The sequence below is a fragment of the Chlamydomonas reinhardtii genome, chromosome 2 (genome assembly GCF_000002595.2).
Source record: "Chlamydomonas reinhardtii strain CC-503 cw92 mt+ chromosome 2, whole genome shotgun sequence".
Lineage (NCBI taxonomy): Eukaryota > Viridiplantae > Chlorophyta > Chlorophyceae > Chlamydomonadales > Chlamydomonadaceae > Chlamydomonas > Chlamydomonas reinhardtii.
In genome coordinates, this window is record NC_057005.1 from 3,619,457 (window position 1) to 3,640,539 (window position 21,083).

The 21,083-nt window shown below is 66.5% G+C and overlaps 4 protein-coding genes across 4 annotated transcripts; 2 read left to right on the forward strand and 2 right to left on the reverse strand.

Moving 5' to 3' along the window:
• The first annotated feature begins 19 nt into the window (after positions 1 to 19).
• On the forward strand, positions 20 to 6,051 carry CHLRE_02g095142v5 (uncharacterized protein). Its single transcript, XM_043059605.1, has 3 exons — positions 20 to 3,395; positions 3,756 to 3,932; positions 4,254 to 6,051. The coding sequence occupies exons 1-3, from the start codon at positions 71 to 73 to the stop codon at positions 5,807 to 5,809; spliced, it is 5,058 nt and encodes a 1,685-aa protein (XP_042927236.1). The 5' UTR covers positions 20 to 70; the 3' UTR covers positions 5,810 to 6,051.
• Positions 6,052 to 6,083: 32 nt separating this feature from the next.
• CHLRE_02g095143v5 (uncharacterized protein) lies at positions 6,084 to 12,069 on the reverse strand. Its single transcript, XM_043059606.1, has 5 exons — positions 12,031 to 12,069; positions 11,738 to 11,911; positions 9,042 to 11,517; positions 7,794 to 8,599; positions 6,084 to 7,537 (listed from the first exon to the last, which is right to left on the reverse strand). Exons 1-5 carry the CDS (start codon positions 12,031 to 12,033, stop codon positions 6,473 to 6,475), a joined length of 4,524 nt encoding a protein of 1,507 aa, XP_042927237.1. The 5' UTR covers positions 12,034 to 12,069; the 3' UTR covers positions 6,084 to 6,472.
• A 530-nt stretch (positions 12,070 to 12,599) lies between these two features.
• Positions 12,600 to 17,811, forward strand: CHLRE_02g095144v5 (uncharacterized protein). The gene is made up of 2 exons (XM_043059607.1): positions 12,600 to 12,938; positions 13,242 to 17,811. Exon 2 carries the CDS (start codon positions 13,265 to 13,267, stop codon positions 15,854 to 15,856), a length of 2,592 nt encoding a protein of 863 aa, XP_042927238.1. The 5' UTR covers positions 12,600 to 12,938; positions 13,242 to 13,264; the 3' UTR covers positions 15,857 to 17,811.
• Positions 17,812 to 17,823: 12 nt separating this feature from the next.
• Positions 17,824 to 21,039, reverse strand: CHLRE_02g095145v5 (uncharacterized protein). Its single transcript, XM_043059608.1, has 6 exons — positions 20,875 to 21,039; positions 20,424 to 20,594; positions 20,143 to 20,200; positions 19,683 to 19,801; positions 19,226 to 19,301; positions 17,824 to 18,968 (listed from the first exon to the last, which is right to left on the reverse strand). The coding sequence occupies exons 1-6, from the start codon at positions 20,911 to 20,913 to the stop codon at positions 18,679 to 18,681; spliced, it is 753 nt and encodes a 250-aa protein (XP_042927239.1). The 5' UTR covers positions 20,914 to 21,039; the 3' UTR covers positions 17,824 to 18,678.
• Positions 21,040 to 21,083: the final 44 nt, after the last annotated feature.

The window sequence follows — 21,083 nt, forward strand, 5'->3', positions numbered from 1 at the left end:
AGGCGCGTGCTTATGTATGCCCTTGCAACACCATGCGGCAACTAATGATCAGGACGTTCTTGGATCTTGAATGCAGGAACTTGTCCCGCAGGCGCTTCGGCTTGACGTGCAGCACCTCGCACAGCAGCTCGCGCACGAGCCGTTTGGCCCTGGCTCATGTAGCTCCTTACACGAGCCGCTGGGTCGTGTTTTAGGCGGCCTATCGAGCCTGAGGGAGCGCGAGCAGAAACGGCGGGAGACCTATACGCGGAGCCTCGAGTACATTCTGTGCGCCGATGCCTGGCCGCTTCTCAACGAGTGGGTCGTGAGCAGCTTTGAGTGGCTGTATGCAACACGGACGCCCGCGCGCGTGGCGGAGAACCTGTGGGCACTGCCCGCGGCAAGCAGCAGCAGCAGCAGCAGCAGCAGCAGCAGAAGCTGCGGAAGCAGCTCGCCTGCGGCGGCGGCGGCGGCGGCGGAGCACAACCCACCGGCGGTGCTCGCGGAGACCGATCCGGCACTGGCGAACGCCGACCCGTCAGGCAGCAGCAGCAGCCTCGACCCCATCCGCACTAGCAGCCCCAACCAGCAGCAGGGGCGGTTTGCGGCGGACGGCCGCACCACAGCCGCCGCCGCCACCGCCGCAGCCCCGGCGCCGGCCGGGCCGGCGGAGCAGAGCGACCCGCCGGGGGACCCCACACCCGGCACCGCTGCGATTGCGCCGCAGCCGGCAGCAGCAGCAGTCGCAGCTCCCACCGCACCCAACACAGCAACTACTCCGACAACGCAATCCGCACCCACCGCACCTGCCGCAGCAGCCACAGCGGCAGTGGCGCCGTCAACGGCGTCGCCAGCAGGCCTGGTGGGCCCGGCAGGCAAAGTCCTTGACGGCGGCGGGCCCGCCGCTGCCACCGCCAGCACCAACACCGCCACTGCCGCCGCCAGCAGCAGCGCCGATGCCGCGCACCTGCAGACCCACCTGCGTGCCATGCAGCTGATGTTCGAGTGCCTCAGCCTGCTGGCTGAGGTGCCGGGCGCCGCCGCCCAGACCGGCTCCGAGGACCTGATGCTGCAGATGCTGTTCGCGCCGCACGGCCGCCGCCAGCTGCCGCGCACCGCACACATCACGGCGGGCGCTCTGCAGGCGCTGCTGCAAGGCGGCGGCAGTAGCAGTAGCAATAGCAATAGCAATTGCAGCAGCAGTAGCACTACTGGCGGTCGAAGCAGGCTGCTGGCTGCGAGCGCCAGGCTCGCAGCGCAGGCCGCCGACGTGGTGGCGGCGGCGGTGTGTAGTGCTGCTGCTGCTGCTGCTGGTGCTGCTGCTGCACCGCCGGCAGCAGCCACCGCCGTCGGCACCGCAACCTCGGATGCTGGCACAGCCCCAGCGGACGCCGCCGCCGCCACCTCCTCCACCTTCTGCTCAGCCTTTAACGCCAGCAACAAGAATGGCGATGCTGGTGATGCTGGTGCTGCTGGTGATGCTGGCGGCTACCTGGGCTCGCCCGCACACCCGCTGGCGGAGGCTCTGACCCTGGTGCCGCTCTGCATGGGCAACGCAGCCAGGATGCTCAAGGAGCTCATGCCAATGTGGCCCTACCACCTGCCGCCTGAAGACAGTTACGCTGCTGGTGTTGCGGCTGCTCGTGCGGCTGCAGGTGTTGCTGGAAAGGCGACTGGTAGGCCGGCGGCGGCGGCGGTGCCGGAGGGAAGTGGTGGCCGGAGCGGCCGCGGAGGTCGTGGCGGCCGCGGCGGCGGCGGCGGCGGCGGTGGTGGTACTGGATGTGGCAGTAGCAGCACCAGCGGCGGCAGTAGCAGTACCACCACCAGCGGCAAGGGGCACCCCTTCGCCCTCACAGACGTGCTGCTGGCGGAGGCGGGCGCCACCGGCTGCTTCGACCAGGTGGCGCGGCTGGTGCTGCACGGCGCGGCGGCGGAGGGGCGCGCGCGACTGCTGCGGCAGCAGCAGCAGCAGCAGCAGCAGCAGCGGATGGCGGCTGGCAGTAGCAGTGGCAGAAGCAGTGGAGTTGGCGGCGGCAGTAGCACTGCGGCGACAGCCGCGGTCGCTGCTACTGCCACCACCAGCGGATTGGCTGACGTGTCAACGACTCGGCAGGAGCCGGCACCGTTTCCGCCGCCAACCTCCGCTCCTGGTGCCGCAACTCAGCCGAATGACGGCAGCTGCAGCAGCTTCGGCTCTCGCTTCGTGGAGTGCCTCAGCTCCGCGCTAGGCACGTGCGCATGGCAAGTGAGAGATACAACGTTTATCTACGCGAACATAAAAGGCGGCGGCGCCAGCAGTCGTGGCGTGATTGACATATTTGTCGGCGGCGCGGGCGGGGGCAGCAGCAGTAGCGGCAGTAGCAGCTGGACTGCTGCGGGCCCACAGCCGCACCAAGTGCTACTGCCGCCTATGCCCTGGGGCACCTGTCTGCAGATGCAGGTGCTGTCGCAGGTGGTGGCGACGCTGGCGGCGGCGGGCTTTGGCGGCGGCGAGCGGGGCGTGTGGGGGCTGCCGGCGGAGCTGGCGGCGGGGCTGCCAATTCTGATGCGACCAGCCTCAGCTTCAATGTCACCAGAGTTGCAGCAGTACGCGGCGGAGCTACTTTCCCTGTTTCAGCCCAATGGCGCCACAGGCCGTTTCAGCGGCAACAGCAACGGCGGAGCTAGCAGTGCGGAGGGTGAGCTGCCGCAGCCGCATCACCTGGACCCACAGCCATTCAAGGCGTTGCGCCACGATCTGGATGATCAGTGCCGACGGGCGCCGACTACGGCTGCTGCTGCGGCCATATTGGCTTCTAGGGCAACTGCTGCTGAGGAGGATGAGGATGATGATGATGATGATGATATTGCGATCGCTGCCGGGAGTGGTGCCGGCAGCAGCACTCAGGCGATGGCTGGCTGTAGCAGCAGCTGGTGCTTCCCTGTCAGCCCGCATGCCGCCGCTGAGGTAATGCTCGGCGTGGCGCAGCTGGCGGCGGCCTCCCTGTTGATGGGGTCCGGCCCAGCCGCCGCAAGTGGCGGCGGCAGTAGCAGCAGCGGCAGTGGAGGCAGCAGTAGCGGCAGTAGCGGCAGCAGTGGTGGCACTAGCATCGGCCAACCGACTGGCGCCAGCCCGCTGCGGTTGCGGTTTGGGCGGGGTGACGCGTGGGAGCTGGGCACGGATGCGCTGAACACTGCAAAGTGGCTACTGCTGCTGCAGGAGCCGCCGCCGACCTGCAGTAGCAGCGGCAGTGGTGACTGCAGCGATCTGATGCCTCCGCTGCCCCGTCGGTGGTGGCGGGCGGCCGGGGCGTTGCTGCGTCGGTGCACCACGGCAGTGCCGGCTGACGGTGGCGGCACGGGCGCCGGCCGCGGCGGCCTGTTGCGTGCTGACACCTGGGCGCGAGGCGTGCTGGACATGGCCGGTACCATGCCGGGTGAGTGAGTGGGTGTGCGAGTGGATGTGTGGGGGCAGCTGCTGGGCAGGCTGGCAGGCAGGCTGGCAGGCAGGTGGGCCGCGGGCACGAAGGCGTTTTGCTTTAGTGGGATAGGTGTTACGGGAGTATTCAAGGGGGGCGTTAGATGGAGCTCTGCGCATTACGAAGAGCTGCACGTCATGCGGTTGTGTCACGCACGTCAGCTCTCCCGAAAAACATGCCTTGCTCAATCCAAAGCCCTTCTGGCCCATCCAACAGCATGTTTGTGCGTACTGCTGTGAAGTAAGTCTCTCAGTGCATCTTGACAACTCCTCCTGCCTGCTGTTGCCGTGTGCGGCGGCCCCCATGCTCCTGCTGCAGGCTCGGCGCTGCCGCTGCCGCTCCGGCCGCCGCGCGCGCTGGCGGCGGCGCTGGCGGGCGGCATGCTGCCGGCGGTGGAGGCGGCGGTGCGCGCCGCGCCCGACACCCACACCGGTGTGGCCATCGACCTGGCCAACGCCTTCATGCGGACACTGACCGACAGCGCGCTGACCCCTGGTGAGAGTTAGAGTGCGTGTGTTCGGTGTGGTGCGGTACGGTATGGTGTACGGTACGGTATGGTATGGTATGGTATGGTATGATATGGTATGGTGTACGGTACGGTATGGTATGGTATGGTATGGTATGGTATGGTATGGTATGGTATGGTATGGTATGGTATGGTGCGGTGTGCAGATGCCACGCGCACGGGCTCGCCTTGACTTGTGGCGTCCAACGCGTGGCGTCGCGACCATTCACTCGATGTCTTTATCGTGACTCCACCGACCAAACAAGTATTGAATCTTGTAACTCGGGCTGCCAAATGCACATCATATGTAGGTGAGTCCTGGCCGCTGTTCCAGCAGCTGCTGGCGTTTGCGCCGCCGGCCCGGACGGCGGCGTTCATCACCAGCATCGGCAAGCGCATGCAGCTAGCACACGACATCATGGAGGCGCACGGCGGCAGTAGCAGCAGCGGCGGCATCAGCGGCAGTAGCGCGGACCGGGACGGCGCGGCCGCCGGCTTGAGAACCAGCCCTATGGAGCTTCACCTCCTGCACACCTGTGCCGTGGCGATTGCCGCGCTGCCGGTGGGCGGCGGGCCGCTGGTCTTCAGCAGCGGCCGTGCCGCCGCCGGTATTGCCAGCAGCGCCAGCGACGGCGGCCCGCCGCCGCGGCCGCCGCAGCCGCTGTCGCTGCTGCACCTGCGCGTACGGCTGCTGCACTCGCACGCCGTGCACCGCTGGCTGCCGGCGATGTCGCGGGGGCTGCGGCTGCTCAGGTTGCAGGACACGACAGATGATGGTGTCAGCGCGGTCCAGCGGGTCATCTCCCACGTGCTACAGCCGCTTCAGGCGCTCGTGGCCGCGGAATCGAGGGCGGCGGCGGCGACGGCGAGCGGCAGGAGCAGCACCGGCAAAGGCAGGAGCAGCCCTGCTGGAAGCGGCAGTAGCACCAGCGGCGGCGGAGACGGCGGCCCTGCGGCGGCTAGGTCCACCACCGCCGCCTGTGTCTCCGCCGCTGCTACAGCCGTTGCTGCTACAGCTTCCGCCGTCAGCTGGCGGCAGTGGCTGTTGTACGACGTGGACGTAGTCGGCGTACTGGAAACAGGGCTGCGGCTGCTGGCGGCGCTGCCGCCGCACGACCTAAGCGCCGTGGGCGCCGCCACATCGGTGACGCACCTCTTCATGCACCTGCTTCTGGCGGCGCCCGACGCGCTAGGCGCGGTGCTGCGGCCGGCGCAGGCGCTGCCGCCGCCGTCTTCGCCCTGGCACCCCACCCAGCTGCGGCACGTGCTGACGAAGCACATGAAATTCTCCCGGTTCGCCGCCTCTGTGGATGGTGGGCTCTATGACCCCCTGTGGAAGCTAGTCGAGGACCTGTGCGCGCATGCGGAGCGGCTCAAGCGGCAGCGGGCAGAGCCCGCGGCGGCGGCGGCGGCGCTGCGCGCTGAAACGCTGGGCGGCCCGGCGGCGCGTGCCGCCTTTTCCAGCTTGGTGGCGGCGGCGGCGGAGGCAATGGGGTTGGTGGCCGAGGCGGAGGCGGGAGTGCTGGAGGTGATCTGTCCGCTTGAGGCGAGTCAGGAAGCGGCGGCGTTGCTGGGAGCAGCAGTTGCGGCGGGTGCGGTGGGTAGCGGCGAGTGCCAGGTGGCGGCGGCGGCAGTGGCAGCGGTGGCGGCAGCGGTGGCGGCAGCGCCAGGCACACAGCAGCCTCTGCGCTGCTGCGCCAACCCGCGCTGTGTGAACCTGGGAGGAGAGAGCGAGGCGGAGCTGCCGCTGCAGGCCTGTGCCCGCTGTGGGCTTGTGCGGTACTGCGGCCGCGCCTGCCAGACGGCGCACTGGCGCGCGGGGCACAAGGAGGCGTGCCCAGTGCTGAAGGATTCCGGGAGCCGCTAATGCGCGGATGTTTAGGGCTGCCTTCTACGAGTTTGCGGGGGCGTGCCGGGGACTAGCAGTTGAACCTCATACCGTACATGCCGCCAAAGAGAGGAAAGTAAGGGAGGCTGAAGGCTCGAATTGCGTGCCGCCTGGGCGTGTCTGACACGTGGCCTGGACAGTTGTTTCGAGGATGCTATGCGGCTTAAGTTCGCGGCGTGACATGGGACCAGGTTGCTGCACCGACTGAAGTCAATGGTCTCGTCCCGCCTGAATTGTTGCACGCCATCCGGGTCTGCGCTGTGTATCGGTGCTCGCTCCTGGATCACACGAGCAGTCCATAGGGTTGCATGTATGGTTTTGAGCAATCCCGCCCACTATGCCCGTGTCAAATCCGTACGGCCACATCGTGCGTGCGTACCATGCAGCAGTCACTGAAGCCGCAGCATTTCCTCATGCAGGCGACGGGCACCGACCCTACCTACCGGTAGCTAGGCAACAAGCCGAGGAGCAACTCCTGAGCTCAGCCACCTCACCATCTGGATTGCGCAACCTCTCTCACCAATCGGGCCGCACACCTTCCAAAGCCTCCGACTTATCCTGTACCAACAGCCACGCTTTCAACGCAACCTCAAACAAACGCGCCGGAGCCGCCCAAAGGACGCAAAGCTAAACGCCCGCGCATCAGCGGCTCCCAACACCCTTCAGCACTGGGCACGCCTCCTTGTGCCCCGCGCGCCAGTGCGCCGCCTGGCAGGGTCGGCCGCAGTACCGCACGGCCTTGCAGCCGCCACAGGCCTGCAGCGGCAGATCCGACTCACTCGGACCGGCCAGGTTGGTGCAGCGCGGGTTGCCGCAGCAGCTCAGCGGCGAGCTCGACTGCCCTTGCTGCGCCTGCCCTCGCGGCCCCTGCTGCTGTCCCTGCTGGCCCTGCTGTCCGTGCTGGCCCTGCTGCTGCCACTGTCCCTGCCCCTGCTGTCCCTGCTGTCCCTGCTGTCCCTGCTGTCCCTGCTGTCCCTGCTGTCCCTGCTGTCCCTGCTGTCCCTGCCCCTGTTCCAAGCCGCCCCCCTGCAGTGCCGCCGCCTCCACCTCCGCCTCACGCGGCGACAGCGGGTGCCGCCAGGCGCCGTCGCCGGCTGGCTGCGGCGCCATCTGTGCCAGCGCGGCACGCGTGGCCCCCGTGCCCAGCGCCTTGGCCCGCACCGCCGGCCCTGTGGCGCCCGACGTCGCCAGTTCACGCACGTGCTCCACACTGGGCAGCGGCCCCTGCACCATGAACGCCGGGAAGCCGATCAGCCCAAGCGTGGGCGTGTGTTTCGCCAGCATGGCACGCAGGTTTCCGGCGGACCAAGGCCAGGCCGGCGGCGACGGCGATCTTGGCTGCAGCGTCGCCGCCAAGGCGTCCGGCGCCGCCAGCGGCAGCAGCAGCAGCGTGTTCTGCACGGCGAGCGTGACGCCCACGGCGCTTGGGTCGCGCGGCTGCAGCGCCGCCAGCAGCCGTAGCCCCACCTCCAACAGCTCGAGCACCTCCACGTCGTGGAGGAGCCACTGCCGCCAGCTGGCAGCGTCAGCGGCGGCTGTAGCAGCGGCAGTGGCGGTGCCGGCGGCGGCTGTAGCGGCGGGCGGCGGGGTGCGGGTGCTGGCGGCTCCGGCGGCGGGCGGTACCTGGGCCCGGGCGCCGGCGGCCTCAGCGACCGTGCCGTCGCACTGCGCCAGTGCTATCAGCGGGTTGAACAGCAGGTACATGACCTGTGTGTGTTTGTGCATGTGCGCGTGTGTGTGTGTGCGTGTGTGTGTGTGTGTATATATGTGTTAAGGAGCACAAGGTGAACAAAGCGCAAAGACAGTGCATGTGCGTATGTGTGCGAGTGTGAGTGTGTGTTCGTGTGCGTGTGCAATGATGTGGGTCAGAACGTATTACGGCCAGTAACGTAGCACGGTGAGTACGCCACCCCTACTCCAGCTGGAATGGCTTACTCAGCGGTAGCTCCTACCACAGCCGCACCTGTGTATATGGCCCCGCAACCAGCTGCGCCGCCTCCGGCCGCTCCAGCTGCGGCAGCCGCAGGCAGCGCGACAGCGCCGGCAGCCAGCGGTGCAGCGTGTGCCACAGCAGCAGCCGCAGCCGCAGCCCGTGCGGCTGTAGCATGTCGGGCGGCGCCGCTTCCGGGCGGCGGCCGCTGCTGCCGGCCCTGCCAGGGCCCCCACCCACCCCTCCGCCCAGCCTTCCGCCAAGCGAGACCAGGGTTGGCGGAATGAAGCCGGGCGACCTCTGCCCCGGCCCACGGCCGCCAGCCCCACAACCCGCGCCGCGGCGGTCCGTGCTCGCCAGGTTGCCGGGCGGCATGGCGCCCGCGCCGGCGCCGGCGCCCTGCCGCTGCAGGGCGGGGCTGGGCAGCAGCGACACCGCCGCCACCACCCACTGCACATCGCCCTCCAAGCAGCTGAAACCGCCATCACCGCCACCACCTCCACGCCCTTCTCCACGCCCTCCTCCATGCCCTGCTCCATGCCCTCCTCCTTGCCCCCCTTGCGCCGCCGCCACATGCACCACCAGCTGCAGCCGCTTGCCGATGCTGGTGATGAGCGCCGCCGCCTGGGCCGGCGGCGCGAACGCCAGCAGCTGCTGGAACAGCGGCCAGCAGGTGGCGCTGCCGAAAATCTCGACGCTGAAGGGCAGGAAGGTCGCGAGCGGCTGCAGCGCTAGGCCGGTGTCGGGCGCGGCGCGAACCGCCAACTCCAGCGCCGACAGCATGCCGCCTGCCAGGGGGGCGGCCAGGGCCCGCGGCGGGCGCGGTGGCGGCTCCGGGCCTGAGGCGGCAGGTGGGATGGTGCGTCGGGGGCGGGGCCATTCGTGTCCGGAACCCGCCAGGGGATGGGTTGGGCAATGCGTATGTGTGTGTGTGAGTTAAAGAGCACAAGGAAAACATTGCGCGTGTGTGTGTGTGTGTTAAAGAGCACAAGGAAAACAATGTGTGTGTGTGTGTGTGTGTGTGTGTGTGTGCGCGCAGGTGTGAGGCTTGTCACGGGTGCGTGTGAGCATGACTCGTAGGCAGCGATGTATGGGCAGGTGAAGAGCCTGTGAGCTGAGCACTCCGCATTGCTATTACAGGGGTTGACGCACGCACGTGGTGGCTCCAACTCCAGCTCACTGTCACAGTCACAGTCGTACTCACGATCACGCCGCCTTCATTCAGCTCACACGCTCCCGTCGACTCATTCCCGCCCTGCCCCACCCCAGCCACGCACCCACCCGGCGCAGGCACGTCGGGACCGCGCTGCAGCGCCCTCCCAACCCAGCCCAACAGCTGTGCATGCCGCTGCACGCGCAGCAGCTGCTCGCCCTCACTACCGCTGCCGCTACTGCCGCCGCTACTGCCGCTTGCGCCCAGGTCCGCGACAAAGGCCCGCAGCACCGCCGCCACCGTCCTCCAGTAGCGGGCCATCAGCAGCGGACCGCTGCTGCTGCCGCTGTTGCCGCTGCTACTGCCGCTGTTGCCGCTGCTACTGCCGATGTTGTCGCTGGCAGCGGACCACATGCCTCTAGCGGCATCTACAGCGGACAGCCCCACCTCCCAGGCGTCACTGCGCTGCAGCCGCAGCATCGGCATTGGCATCGGCATCGGCATCGGCATTGGCAGCGCCGGCGCCGCACTCTCGGATGCTGGCATGGATGTGGCATGGGCGCCGCTGGAAGTGCCACTGCCACTGCCGCCTCCCGCCGGGTCCGCCACATGTGCGTCCGAAGGCCCAGCGGGCGCCGCGGCCAGCGCGCCTAGCGCGCCCGCCCGAGCGGCGCCAGTCGCCGCCGCCGCCGTAGCAGCAGCAGCAGCAGTAGTAGTAGCAGCCGCCGCAGTAGCAGTGCCCGTTGCAGTCGCATTAGCGTGGTTCAGGGAAGCCGCTGCCAGGTCGGCGCAGCGAAGCATCACCTGGGCAGCCGCCCGCGGTGTGATGGGGGACAAGCAGTAGCCGCCACCGCTGCTGCTACTGCCGCCGCCACTGCTGCTACTGCCGGCCGCCTGGGTCAGACCACCGCCTCGGCTGCCGCCATCTCTGCCACCCGTGCCGCCGCCGCCGCGACCACGAGGGCTGCTGGTCGTTGCGCCGCCGCGGCCGCCGCCAACGGTCCCGCTGCTACTGCTGGTGCCGCTGCCGGTACTGCCGCGCGTGGCTGGCTTGAGGAGCTCCTCAAGGGCACACACGACTATTGCCAGCACAGTGAACGGCGCACTGGCCAGGTAGGCTACGCTGTCGACAAAGAGGTGCGGCTGTAGCAGCCTCAGATCCACCTGAGGCTGATCAGCTACATCCACTAGCAGCGGCAGCCCCGCCGCCAGCTCCGCCGGCAGCCCCCACACGCCCCGCTCGCCGCCGCCAAAGCCCGCCGCACCCAGCGTCGCCACCACCTGTGACAGCACCTGCATCTGCAGGCAGGCACCCAAGAGCACTGGGGGCGGCGGCTGCGCCGGCTGCTGCTGGTGCGGGCGCGCGGCGCTACTGCTGCGGCGGCTGCCACCGCCACCCCCGATGGTCATGCTGCTGCCGCCTGTTCCGGTGCTGCTGCTGGCCTCCACGCCAAAGGCGCCCATCCACAGCGCTATGTGCTGCTGCGACAAGGTGTGAACTCGGTGGAGCAGCGACTCCTGCAGCCGTGAGCCCCCCAGTTGGTGGTGTTGGTGCTGGTGTTGCTGTTGCGGTGGCCCCTCAAGTGGTGCTGGCGGCCCCTGCTGCTGCTGCTGCTGCTGCTGTTGCGGCGGCACCTGCTGCCGCTGGTGCTGCAGCCGCCGCCGCCCCACTGCTACAGCCTCATGCAGCAGTAGCGCCGCCACGTGCTCAAGCAGACCGCTGGCGGCTATCTCGCGCGGCAGCAGCTCTGTCAGCGGCGACGGCGGCGACGTGGATCCCCGCCGCTCCTGCTGCTCCTGTTGTCTGCTCGCGGCATGCAGCTGGATGCCGGTGCATAGCCCGGCGGCGGCTGACACCACGTCACACGTCACACCCAGCAACGCCGCCAGCAGCTGGGCGGCCCCCCCCACCTCGTAGCAGCTGCTACTGCTGCTACTCCTGCTACTGCCGCCACCACCGCTATTGCCGCCGCTAGGCCCTTCCGCTGTAGCGCCGGCGGCCTTGGCCGCGGCCCCTGCGGCCTGCGCCGCCAGGCGGCCACAGGCCCGCAGGCCGTGACTTGACAGCAGCGCGCGGGCGGTCCGACACAGCAGCTCGCGGCGGCGGCTCTGCGGCGGCGCCGCGCCGCCGCCGCCTGCAACGCCTGCTGTTGCCGCTTCCGTGACTAGGGCCTCAAACAGCAGGAACAGCGCCCTGATGTGCGTGGCGGTGGCTTTCACGGCTGCATCCATGGAAGCAAAGCCGTTGGGCGCTCCGGCTCCCGAACAAGCTGCTTCGGCTGCGGCCCCAGCGACACGCGGGTCTGGCTGCTGTGCGTGCGCCGCCACCGCGCCGCCACTCCCGCCTGCGCCTCCGCCCGCGCCTCCAGCTCCCGCTTCCGTGGATGCGTTGCTACTGGCAATGGCAGTAGCAAATGGCGCCGCCGGGGAGACAGCAGCAGCAGCAGCAACAGGAGCAGCAGCCGGCCGCGGCCCGCCGCCGCCTGCTGCCTGCAGGCATACCCCAGCCGCCAGCGCCGCCGGCACACGCGCCGCCAGTAGCTGGTCCGAGCTCCGTCGCAACCAGTTGAGCAGCAGGGGCCAGGCGGCACTGCGGTTTAGGCACTGTAGTAACAACAGTCATGAAACAGCAACGTGTAACAAATTGGGGAATGCACGAGGTGCCAGCGCGCGAAAATGAATCACCGTACCGTATGCCGGGTCCTGCAGTGCCGTCTCCCGGCTGGATGTGTCTGCCCCGACTCCCGAGCCTCATGTTGGCTGGGGCCTTGGCTGGGGCCCCTGTGATGGGCTTTGCGCCGCGCAACACCCAAGGCAAACGCACCTCGACGCACGCCTCCCGCTGCCTTGGCCAACACCTCGAGTGCTCGAGCTGGGAGCGCACGGTGTCCAGCGGCCCATCCAGCGCGGAATGGCCGGCAGCAGCTGGAGACTGCTCGTGCTCGCGCAGCACTGAGACAAGCAGGCCGACGTCCAGCCGAAACACTCCCGGGACCTCCTGCAGGCCACCACCACATTGTGCATACCCTTAAAATATCAATACGAAGAGCAAGTCTTTTGCTCGCGCCCTGCGTCGCGAACAAGGGCTCAGCCTTCGCACCTCGAATTGGCGCGCACCATCCCCAAGCCTCGCCGAGCTCCGTTGTTGTGACATTCTATGATTGTGGGTATGCGAGCATACGAGATTTAATGTATGGACAAAGGGCTGAAGGGGCATTCTTAAGGTGACCCGCCGGACCAGTCCGCAATCAGCATGCACTCGGCACGCTACGCCACGCTCCACGCTACGCCACGCTCCACGCTTTTCCACGAAACCCACCCGACCGCTTAGTCCGTCCGCTCGCCTACTGTTCACGACTGGTGCTGGACTGCTGGTGATGGTGCGGTCGCGGACTTTCGCCGACGCCTGTGCTGGCCGGAGAAGGAAAGGACGGGCTGGACCAGTCGGGAATCGGCCGGCGTGCCCCCTGACGCTGCGAACGTTGCTGGTCCTGCACCTAGCTCAAGCATCAATTACCGCGGCCGGCGGGACACATGACAGCTCACCCTCTCAGTCTGGTCCCGGCCACACGCGCGTGTCTCCAAAACCGGGGTGGGATCATGGTTCTTAGCGTGTTAGCGTGTGAGGAAATCGTAAATCGTATAATGCATGCTCAGCGTGCCTAATAACTGTTCTTGGGGTAATTATACGCCTTCAATTCACACCGCACTTCGCACCGCAGGCAGAAAGCGATCGCGAGCTTCAGTCGCTTCAGCCACGCTGGTTCTGGCGCTCTGCACTTTACACTTCCTGAAACTAGTCCTTGCGCTTTAATAGCTGTGACCAGGCGCGTCTGAGGAAAGTATTAGAGCGCGCGACCGGTCTGAGATTCTCGCAGCCTCAGTCGAGCCTGGACGGCCATGCTGATTTCTCACTAGTAAAGGCTTTGGGCGAGCGCTGGGGCGCGGAGCCGAGCGCGTTGCCGGGCGCGGCCTCCAACAACCTGGGACTGGGCTCCCTGAAGCGGCTTCTGTCTGACTAGCAGGTGCGCAAGGGAGAAGCTTATAGTCAGCTACCGGAACCCCCAGTCATTATGGGGCCGCGGGAGAAGCACACACACTCGCGCATCGGCGACGGCATCAGTCGCTGTCTTGTGTCGCTTGGTGCGAGGACACCGGCGCTTGCATGTGAAAGTCACGATTTTTACAAGATTGGGACAAACGGCGCGGTTGCGGGAGCGAGAGCTGACGCGGCGTTCCTTCCCAGTCGGACACACGCTCAGGCAGGTCAGTGCACCGTAACACTCCCCGCTTGCTCGCTGCTGCTCCCAAACCCCCCTCCCCTGCAGGTACACCACACGTTCCATCAAAGATGCTGGCAGACGTCATTGCACCAGCAGCATCCCATTGGCCTGCCGCTGGTAGCGTCGCGCAAGTGCTGCCCGCGGCGCCGGCAACGCAGCTCTCCGGCAGCAGCAGCGCCGCGGGCGGGTGGGCCGCTGGCTGCGCCTCTCCCGGCATGCGTTCAATGCTGCCTCCCAGTGCAGCCGCCGCTGCAGCCGCCACAGTGTCAGCAACCGGTACATCCGCAGCAGCGGCGGATCTGGCCCTGAAACCGTACGGTACGACGGGAGCTGGTGCGAGCCGCACCAGCGGCGGCGGGGGCGGCGCCGCCGCCACCGCTTCCTCGGCCCGGCCACTTCCTCTGTGGGATGAAGTCGACGCCTGCGTGCCAGCGTCGCACCCCCAACCGCACCCTCACCCCCACCAGCAGCACCTGCACCAGTACCCACACCCCGCCAGCCCGGCTCGCGGCCTGTGCGCCGTGCCTGTCTCGCCATCGCGCGGCCCCAACAACAGCAGCCTGCAGCCCATGCCCTCCCACCTCAGCGGCGGCGCCGCCAGCCACTGCGGAGGCCTGTTGGAGCCACACGGCGCCGCCGGCGCCGCCACGGCGTCCCCGCGCCGCACGGGCCTGATCTCTAGCGCGGCAGGCGGCTGCATCGGCGGCGGCGGCGGCAGCACAGGCATGGGTGTGGGCGTGGGTGCCGCCGCGCGGAGCAACGTACTGCCGGGGGCACCGGCGCGACTGAGCCTTGACAGCGTAGACGGCGGGGCGGAGGTGGCAGGCGCCGCAGGCGCCGCGGCCGCCTCGGCACCCGGCCTGCCGGCCGCCCACGACCCGCACCAACAGCACCAGCACCAGCACAGCCTGCGTGCGGCGTGTACCTCCCCCCGGACCTCATTGGTGGCGGCGGTACCGATGGCGGCGTCAGGGCCAGGCTGCGTATCTGCCGCTGTAGGCGCTGGAGCCGGCGTCGGCGCCGGGGGCTGGACGACCTCCGTTCGTGCGTCCCACGTCGCACGCTCCAACCCGCACTCGCCCATCTCCTACCGCACACATGGCCAGCAGCAGCAGCAGCAGCAGCACACGCCGCGCGCGCACCACGCGGCACCCGTCGGCCGCGCCTCCGCCACCGCAATCGGCATGACGGCAACACCGGCCGCCGTCGCCAGCCCGCGGCTCGCGCAACCCACCTCCCTCTCCTCCACCTTTGCCTCCGTGGCCCACGCACCAGCGGCCTCGGCCATGCCGCCGCGGTGGGGCTCGACGGGCATGGTGATGGAGCGGCGCGTGTGTGGCGTTTATGACCATGACGCCTTCAGCGGCGGGGAGCAGGAGGAGGAGGGCGAGGAGGAGGACGACGAGGCGGTGCCGTTGCCGGCGGGGGCGGCCGTGGCGGCGGCCGCAGGCGGCGGGCACCGGTCTATTGGAGGCCGTGTGGGCAGCGTCGCGTCCGGCGGTGCCTCGCCCTCGCGCGTGTATGGTGCCGGCGGCGCCGCCGGTGGCGGCCATTGCCATCAGGCCTGGAGTCCGGACCCGTGCGGCTCTCCTGCGGGGCCGCCGCTGACGCCGCGCGGCGCTTGGGGCGCGGGCGGAAGCGGCGGCGACAGCATGAACGCGGCTGCCGGCGCCTTCCAGCGGCGGCGGCACTCCCAGGTGCAGGCCCAAGGCCCGGCCGGCGGCTCAGCGGCAGCGGCAGCGGCGGGGCCCGAGGAGCCAGAGCAAGAGGCGTACAACTGGGATTTTGGGACGGACATGCAGCGCGAGCGCGAGCGGGTGCGGCTGGCAACGGCCGAAGCCGCAGGCCAAATCCGCTACGCGCCGCCCGCGCATCAGGGCCGGAAGAGCGGCCTCTTCGGGGTGGGGACTCTTGGCATCGGCATGGGAGGCAGCAGCCAGGGCGGCAGCGGCCGGCTGGGCGGGCAGACCGCGGCGGCGATGCTGGCGGTGCGCCACAGCGCGAATGGCGCCGTTGCCGGAGGGAACGTCAACGGTGTGGCGGGTGGCAGCGGGCCTTGCAGCATGAGCGGCAGTGCGGCGGGCGACGGCGCAGCCAGCAACGGCAGCACCAGCAGCAACCGCACCAGCAGCAACGGTTTGGCGGCGCGCGGTGACACGCCCTCGCCGGAGCCGGGCGCGCTGGCGCAGCAGCAGCAGACTGCAGCCCGCCAGCCGGCGGCTGCAGCAAAGCAGCCCACGACAGGAGCTGCGGCCGGTGCTGCGGCGCGTGTGGGCTACTACTACAAGGGCACGGCAGTCGGCCCGGGAGATGCTCCGGCGCGCAAGCAGGCGACGGGCACGGAGAGCAAAGCCTCCAGGGCGGCGGAGCCGTCGGAGGAGGAGCAGCAGTGGCGCTTCGCAGACGACTTGCAGCGAGAGCGAGAGCAGGCACGGCTGACTGCAGCCGTAGTTGCGGCGGATGAAATTGTGTACTCCACTGCGGCGAACGAGCGCAAGAGCCGCGGCAGCGGCAGCAGTGGCGGCGGCGGCGGCGGAGCCAACAGGCGCTCTCTGAACCTGGGAGGTCGGCTGATGTCGTTGCGCAAGCTGGGTAGCAACGCACGGAAGCATAAGAGTATGGATGTGGGGCTGTCACAGGCAGTCAGCAGCAACCTGTAATCACGTGGTCATTGTGCTGATGGATGCACGGGCAGGGACGCAGTACAGTACGGCGTGCGTGTCGCAGTATGGTGTGCGTGTGAGTCAGGAGGTCGCAGGTGTTGTGCGCGAACGCGGCGCGAACATGGTTGTTCCCGTAAATGGGGTTTGCCGGATGACTAAATGATGGGAAATGAGAGGGATTTATGCGTGGCAGGTAGGCTTTTGTACCTGGTCCACTGCGGCGAACGAGCGCAAGAGCCATGCTGGCTCGCTGGGTGCTAGCAAATGGCTTGTCGTGTATGTTTGTGTGAGATTGAGTGGAGGCCGTGTGGGCGCGTGGCCGCCGTCATTTCGTGATTGCTCTGCAGCGACGAGCCGAGACGAGCTAAGAGCGAGAGAAGAGGCGCGTCAAGCGCCAGGAGCTTACGTGTGGCCATATGCCAAAGGCATTGTGCGAATGACGAGCAGCACGCTCTGCTCTCAGTTTTGGAGTTGGCCAGCAAAGGGCTACACTAGGCAGTGTGTTGGCGAGCAGAGGGCTACACTGGGCAGTGTGTTGTATACGGCTGCCGTACGCGCTGGAGTCCCCCGGTCCCACTGGCTGACACAGAGAAGCGAGCTGCACTGGGTTGGGTACATAAGTACATTGAGCGCGACGGATCAGGTGACGGGGCAGGCTGACGGGACGCAGCAGATATTGCGGTGTTCGGCTGGGTTGCTAGGTGGCACTCTGGAAAGCCGGAAGGGCTTGGACGGTTTAGGGCTTACGGAGCACGGGTGCTGCGTGGATGGGTGGTATGCGCGCGTGGGAAGTTGGGCCGCGGTTCGTTTGCAGCCCCCATCCGTTGCCCTGCTGTGTTCGCACTCGCGCGCGACAAGCGACAGGCGATTGCTTACATGGTGGTGACATGCGCGAAAGGTCTTCCGTGTTGTAGGACATGCGCAATGGGGCTGCGCAGCTGCAGCAGGCCTTGAATGAAGGGCCATGAGGCATCATCCAACAGACTCCTGCGCACGACTCCATTGTGCAAAATGGTCTGCCGGTGATGTACCGAGATGGGTATGGGTATGGGCAGATTGCGAGCGCGGCATGTTTTGCTGCCTTGCGATCCGAGATGGTATGTACTCATGGCGCGATGTGGCGCGATTCGGCAAAGCTTGCTGGAAACTACTTTATGAGTGGGGCGGCCAGGCTGCAAGTGAGCGACGTCCGCATGCAATGCCGCACAAGGCATCCAGAGTCCACATTTCGCACGGCACGCCCGGTCTCGGGTTTTTGCAAAGGCCGCACTTCACCACGTCGAAGGGCACACGCAACACATAATGTTGGGGGCCGCTATTCTACATTGAGAATTCATGTTTAGCAATGACTTCACAGGGGTGTTTGGGGCGTCTGAACGATGGAAGGCAGGCCACCCCTGATGGAAGGCAGCCCGTGTTGGCTCGAGCGTTGGGCTGGCACGTGTCCTGTCACCGCCATGCACAGGGCTGAGGTTTAGGTCCGCATTGGTCGTGTTGCTGTGCTGTGTGTTGTTGTGGGGCGGTGGTCGTAGTATGGGCTAGCCGCTGGAGACAGATACGGTATGTGTGCGTGTGTACCAGCACGCAGTCAGTGCCGCAAGGTACTGGCGACTGAGCTGTTAGTAGGCGCTTCACCATCGCGCAATTTCGGCATGTGGCGTGGCATGTGGCATGGAAGCCGCTGGATGGACCAAGTTGACACAATGGATTATTGGTGTGTGAGTCATGTCCAGGGTACAGGATCAATTACAAGAGGTACAATGGAAGTCCCCAATAATAACAGTTGCAAGTATCAACAGCAGTCGCATTGTCAGTCATACAACCGACGGCAACACGAGCAGACGCTCGGCACGAGAAGGGTATTCATACCAACACTGTAAGCCTCAGACAATTGCCATGTTACCTGTGCCGTGGCAGTGCAGAGATTGAGGGGGCCAAGAGACCTCTCTTGAAAGCCTCCTTTCAAGAACCATCCCAATCCCCCATCCAGAACATGACCTGTCCAGCATGCATCCTTTAAAGTGCAGACCCTCGCCATCACGGATTGCAGTACACATTCAACGTGTCGTCCTGCCGTGATTATTCAAGGCCGCACGTCACAAACCGCGCTTTCAAGATAATATACAAGTCCATAACACGCAGCAGGCTACGCGGTTATAATCCCATTGAATCCGTGAATGTCCGCCTACACCCGCGAAATGGCGCTGCCCTGCTCGCAAACCCTCAATAACGGGAATCATCCATCAATGCCCTTTCACGATGACCACTAAACTTCAGCTTGGGTGGCTGGCGCGGCGCCCTCGCCAACCCGCAGTATCCAGAGGCACGCGCATCAGCCTGACATGCATACCAAGACATACTGCCTGTACTGCCTGTGCTGCCTGTACACACACACACACACACACACACACACACACACACACACACACACACACACACACACACACACGGGCTTTCGTTTCGTTTTTTAACACACACACACACACACACGCGCGCGCGCGCACACCGGCAGTGCGCACGTTGGTACTGCAAAGGTGCACACGAGCAGCACAAGCCACTTATCTTCTCACTCAGTGGGCCGTGCAGCTCTGTTGGCAGGCCTCTAACTTCTAGGCCCCAGAGCTAGCCTGGCGCTTCCCTCCCCCAAACATGACTACCTGGCACTCTTCGACCGCGAGTGCCCACCTCTGAAGTCATCAGTCTCATCACCCAGCGTTGACACTGTCCGCCCCGTGCCACGCCCTCCACCACGTCCCGTGCCACGTCCCTGCCCCCTGCCACCGCCTGCCCCGCCCCTTCCAACGCCTGCCTGTCGCTCTTCAGCTCTCGTCACCATCGGAGCCAATGCCCGCCGCGACGCGTGGTTTCGTGGCCGCCACCGCCACCTTCTCAGTGTGAACGCCGCCCTTCAGGTTCGCAACCCCAACGACTGCCGTACCGCCGCCGCCACCGCTGTCGGAGTGCGCCGCCGCCTCTGCTTTCGCGTAGGCCCGGAACTCGTCCTCCGCCGCCACCAGCTCGTCCCACTCGCGCTGGCCGGTCGCATGGAAGATGCTCGTGCTCCACAGCAGCATCAGCACCAGACTGAGCGCCAGGAGCCCGCATAGGCCTACAGGCGCAAGTCAACACAAAGCAACGCGGATGCGCACGTCAATGACGTCGTACCGTATGCACATGTAATGCGTGGCACCGGGGGCTCCATGTTGCTTGCCTGGGGCGCCGCACGCAGTGGCGCGTGTTGTGAGGTACAGAACGCGATAATAAATGACGAGGGACCGCTGTAACGACAGCCAGAGACACCGTTCACTCAACCAACAGCCACCCACAAGCAACCGCTCGCCGGACTTGTTCCTGCACCTGCCATACCTGTCAGCACCCAAGCCAGTGTCCCCGGGTAGTTGAGACAGACGTACAGCACTACCGCCAGAATCGTGAAGAGACACTGCATGCGTGAGTGTGTTAGAGAGCATAAGGAAAACATGTGAGTGTGTGTACAGCGAGCTTGCTTGACGGCAGTTGCTTGTTTACGTGCGGCTAAGCCATGCACAAAAGGAGTCCTCTGCCGACGCAACCCCTTGCGCGTGCGCCGCTGGTGCGTGCCTCACCCCATGCATGGCCCACCCAAGCCCAGGTCACCCATGCTTCCCGCCCCACTCATGCCCAGCCCCACTGCCATTGTGACTGCCCGCCCTGCCTGCCTGCCTGCTGCTTGCCTGCTTGCCTGCCTGCCTGCCTGCCTGCCTGCCTGCCTGCCTGCCTGCCTGCCTGCCTGCCTGCCTGCCTGCCTGCCTGCCCCACTGACCTGCCTGCCTGCCCCACTGACCTGCGCAATGAACACTGCCTCGTTGAAGGTGTTGTCCACCCACAGCGCCTGGCTCAGATAGGTGATAAGGGAGTCCACCTGCTGGCCGGTGCGCAGCACGTGAGACACGAAGATGGCGGCTGCAGGCAGGAGCGGGAGGCACCAGGGGGTGGCAGCAGACGCAGGTGGGCAGGCAGGCAGGCAGGCAGGCCGGTCCGGGTGCAGCGGGCAGACAGGCAGGCACATGTGGCCTGCCCATGGCGGCCGTAAACAAGTGCCAACGAAGGGCGCGCGCACTGAAGCCATGAGACAGCGCGCAAGAAGGGTGCTCCCCGCGTGCGGACGTCTCGCAGGGAGCCGCGTGCCGCGAGCGCCGGGTATCCAGCGCTCCGCTGCAGCCAGCACACGCAGAGGCGCCTGGGGGCTGGTGCCCGCAGCCAGGCCTCATCCTGTGAAGCGTATTGACGCAGGCTATGCTGACCTGATAGCATGACCGCAAAGGCGCAGAGCACGGACGTCATCTGGAAGAAGAAGTAGGCCTGCAGGCGTGTGTGGGGCGGGTGTGTATGGGGGGATGGTGAAAATGGGGGGCAGCGAAAATGGGGGGGGGACAGCACATGTGGCGCTGAGACACACGTGCACTCCCTGCACAGTCTGGTCTTGTCCATCAGGTTGCAGAAAAGTCCAATGCAGGAAAGCTTCGAAAGCATTGGCACGGCAATGATCTGACCCCCGGCGCCCCGCGCCTTCCCCCTGACCCACATGGAACAAGCCGCCACCCTCCGCGGTTGTGGGGTCTGCCTGCTGCTCAGCTGCCTGGAAGAGCGCGGGGTAGTTGAAGGTGAGCAGCAGCGCCGAGATGACTGCCTTGTTGGTGATGTTCTGAGACAGGTTGGAGGCCAGGATGCTGGGGCCGTGGCGAATGGCCGCAACCTGTGGGCAAGAGCAGTGAGTTGTGTATGTCTAGAGGTGGGCCAGTGGCGGGTGCTCACTGGACAGGCGCCGTTGCCAGCACGGTCGGAGGTCTGAGGCCGTGAGGACTACAAGCTGCAAGGGGTTGTGGTGTTGGTAACAGGAGGTCCCCCAACATCGGGGGTGAAGCGGCTGAAGCGTGGGCGGAAGCCTTCGCGGAGGGAAGCGCCAGGGTGTGGGGCGGTGCTTCTCATGCGCTCGTGCAGTACCCACGACCAGGCGAACGGCAACATCGGCTCACCACGACGAAGATCGGTGTCGCGCCATAAATATCCCTCATAGTGCGGCCCCCGGTCACGCAAGAGTTGAGCAAGCGTCGCTGAATGGGTTCGGGCAGCTCATGCAAGACTGACGCAGGCGGGAAGTTCACCCCGAAGCTTTCCGTGGCATTGGCTATATTTGTTGAGTCATCATCGGCCTTTGGAGCTACTCTTCGCCTTGACGTCGGGA

Bases quoted from the DNA above. Each gene is read 5' to 3' on its own strand.
- CHLRE_02g095142v5 (XM_043059605.1), top strand. From the start codon at position 71: ATGCAGGAACTTGTCCCGCAGGCGCTTCGGCTTGACGTGCAGCACCTC. The intron at 3,396-3,755 runs GTGAGTGAGTGG...CTCCTGCTGCAG, and splicing joins CATGGCCGGTACCATGCCGG to GCTCGGCGCTGCCGCTGCCG. The intron at 3,933-4,253 runs GTGAGAGTTAGA...CATCATATGTAG, and splicing joins CGACAGCGCGCTGACCCCTG to GTGAGTCCTGGCCGCTGTTC.
- CHLRE_02g095143v5 (XM_043059606.1), bottom strand. The intron at 11,518-11,737 runs GTGCGTTTGCCT...TTGTTACTACAG, and splicing joins AGCGGGAGGCGTGCGTCGAG to TGCCTAAACCGCAGTGCCGC. The intron at 8,600-9,041 runs GTGGGTGCGTGG...CTGCCGCCTCAG, and splicing joins TCCCGACGTGCCTGCGCCGG to GCCCGGAGCCGCCACCGCGC.
- CHLRE_02g095144v5 (XM_043059607.1), top strand. From the start codon at position 13,265: ATGCTGGCAGACGTCATTGCACCAGCAGCATCCCATTGGCCTGCCGCT.
- CHLRE_02g095145v5 (XM_043059608.1), bottom strand. From the start codon at position 20,913: ATGAGGGATATTTATGGCGCGACACCGATCTTCGTCGTG. The intron at 20,595-20,874 runs GTGAGCCGATGT...TCTTGCCCACAG, and splicing joins CGACACCGATCTTCGTCGTG to GTTGCGGCCATTCGCCACGG. The intron at 18,969-19,225 runs GTATGGCAGGTG...TTGCGCCTGTAG, and splicing joins ACTGGCTTGGGTGCTGACAG to GCCTATGCGGGCTCCTGGCG.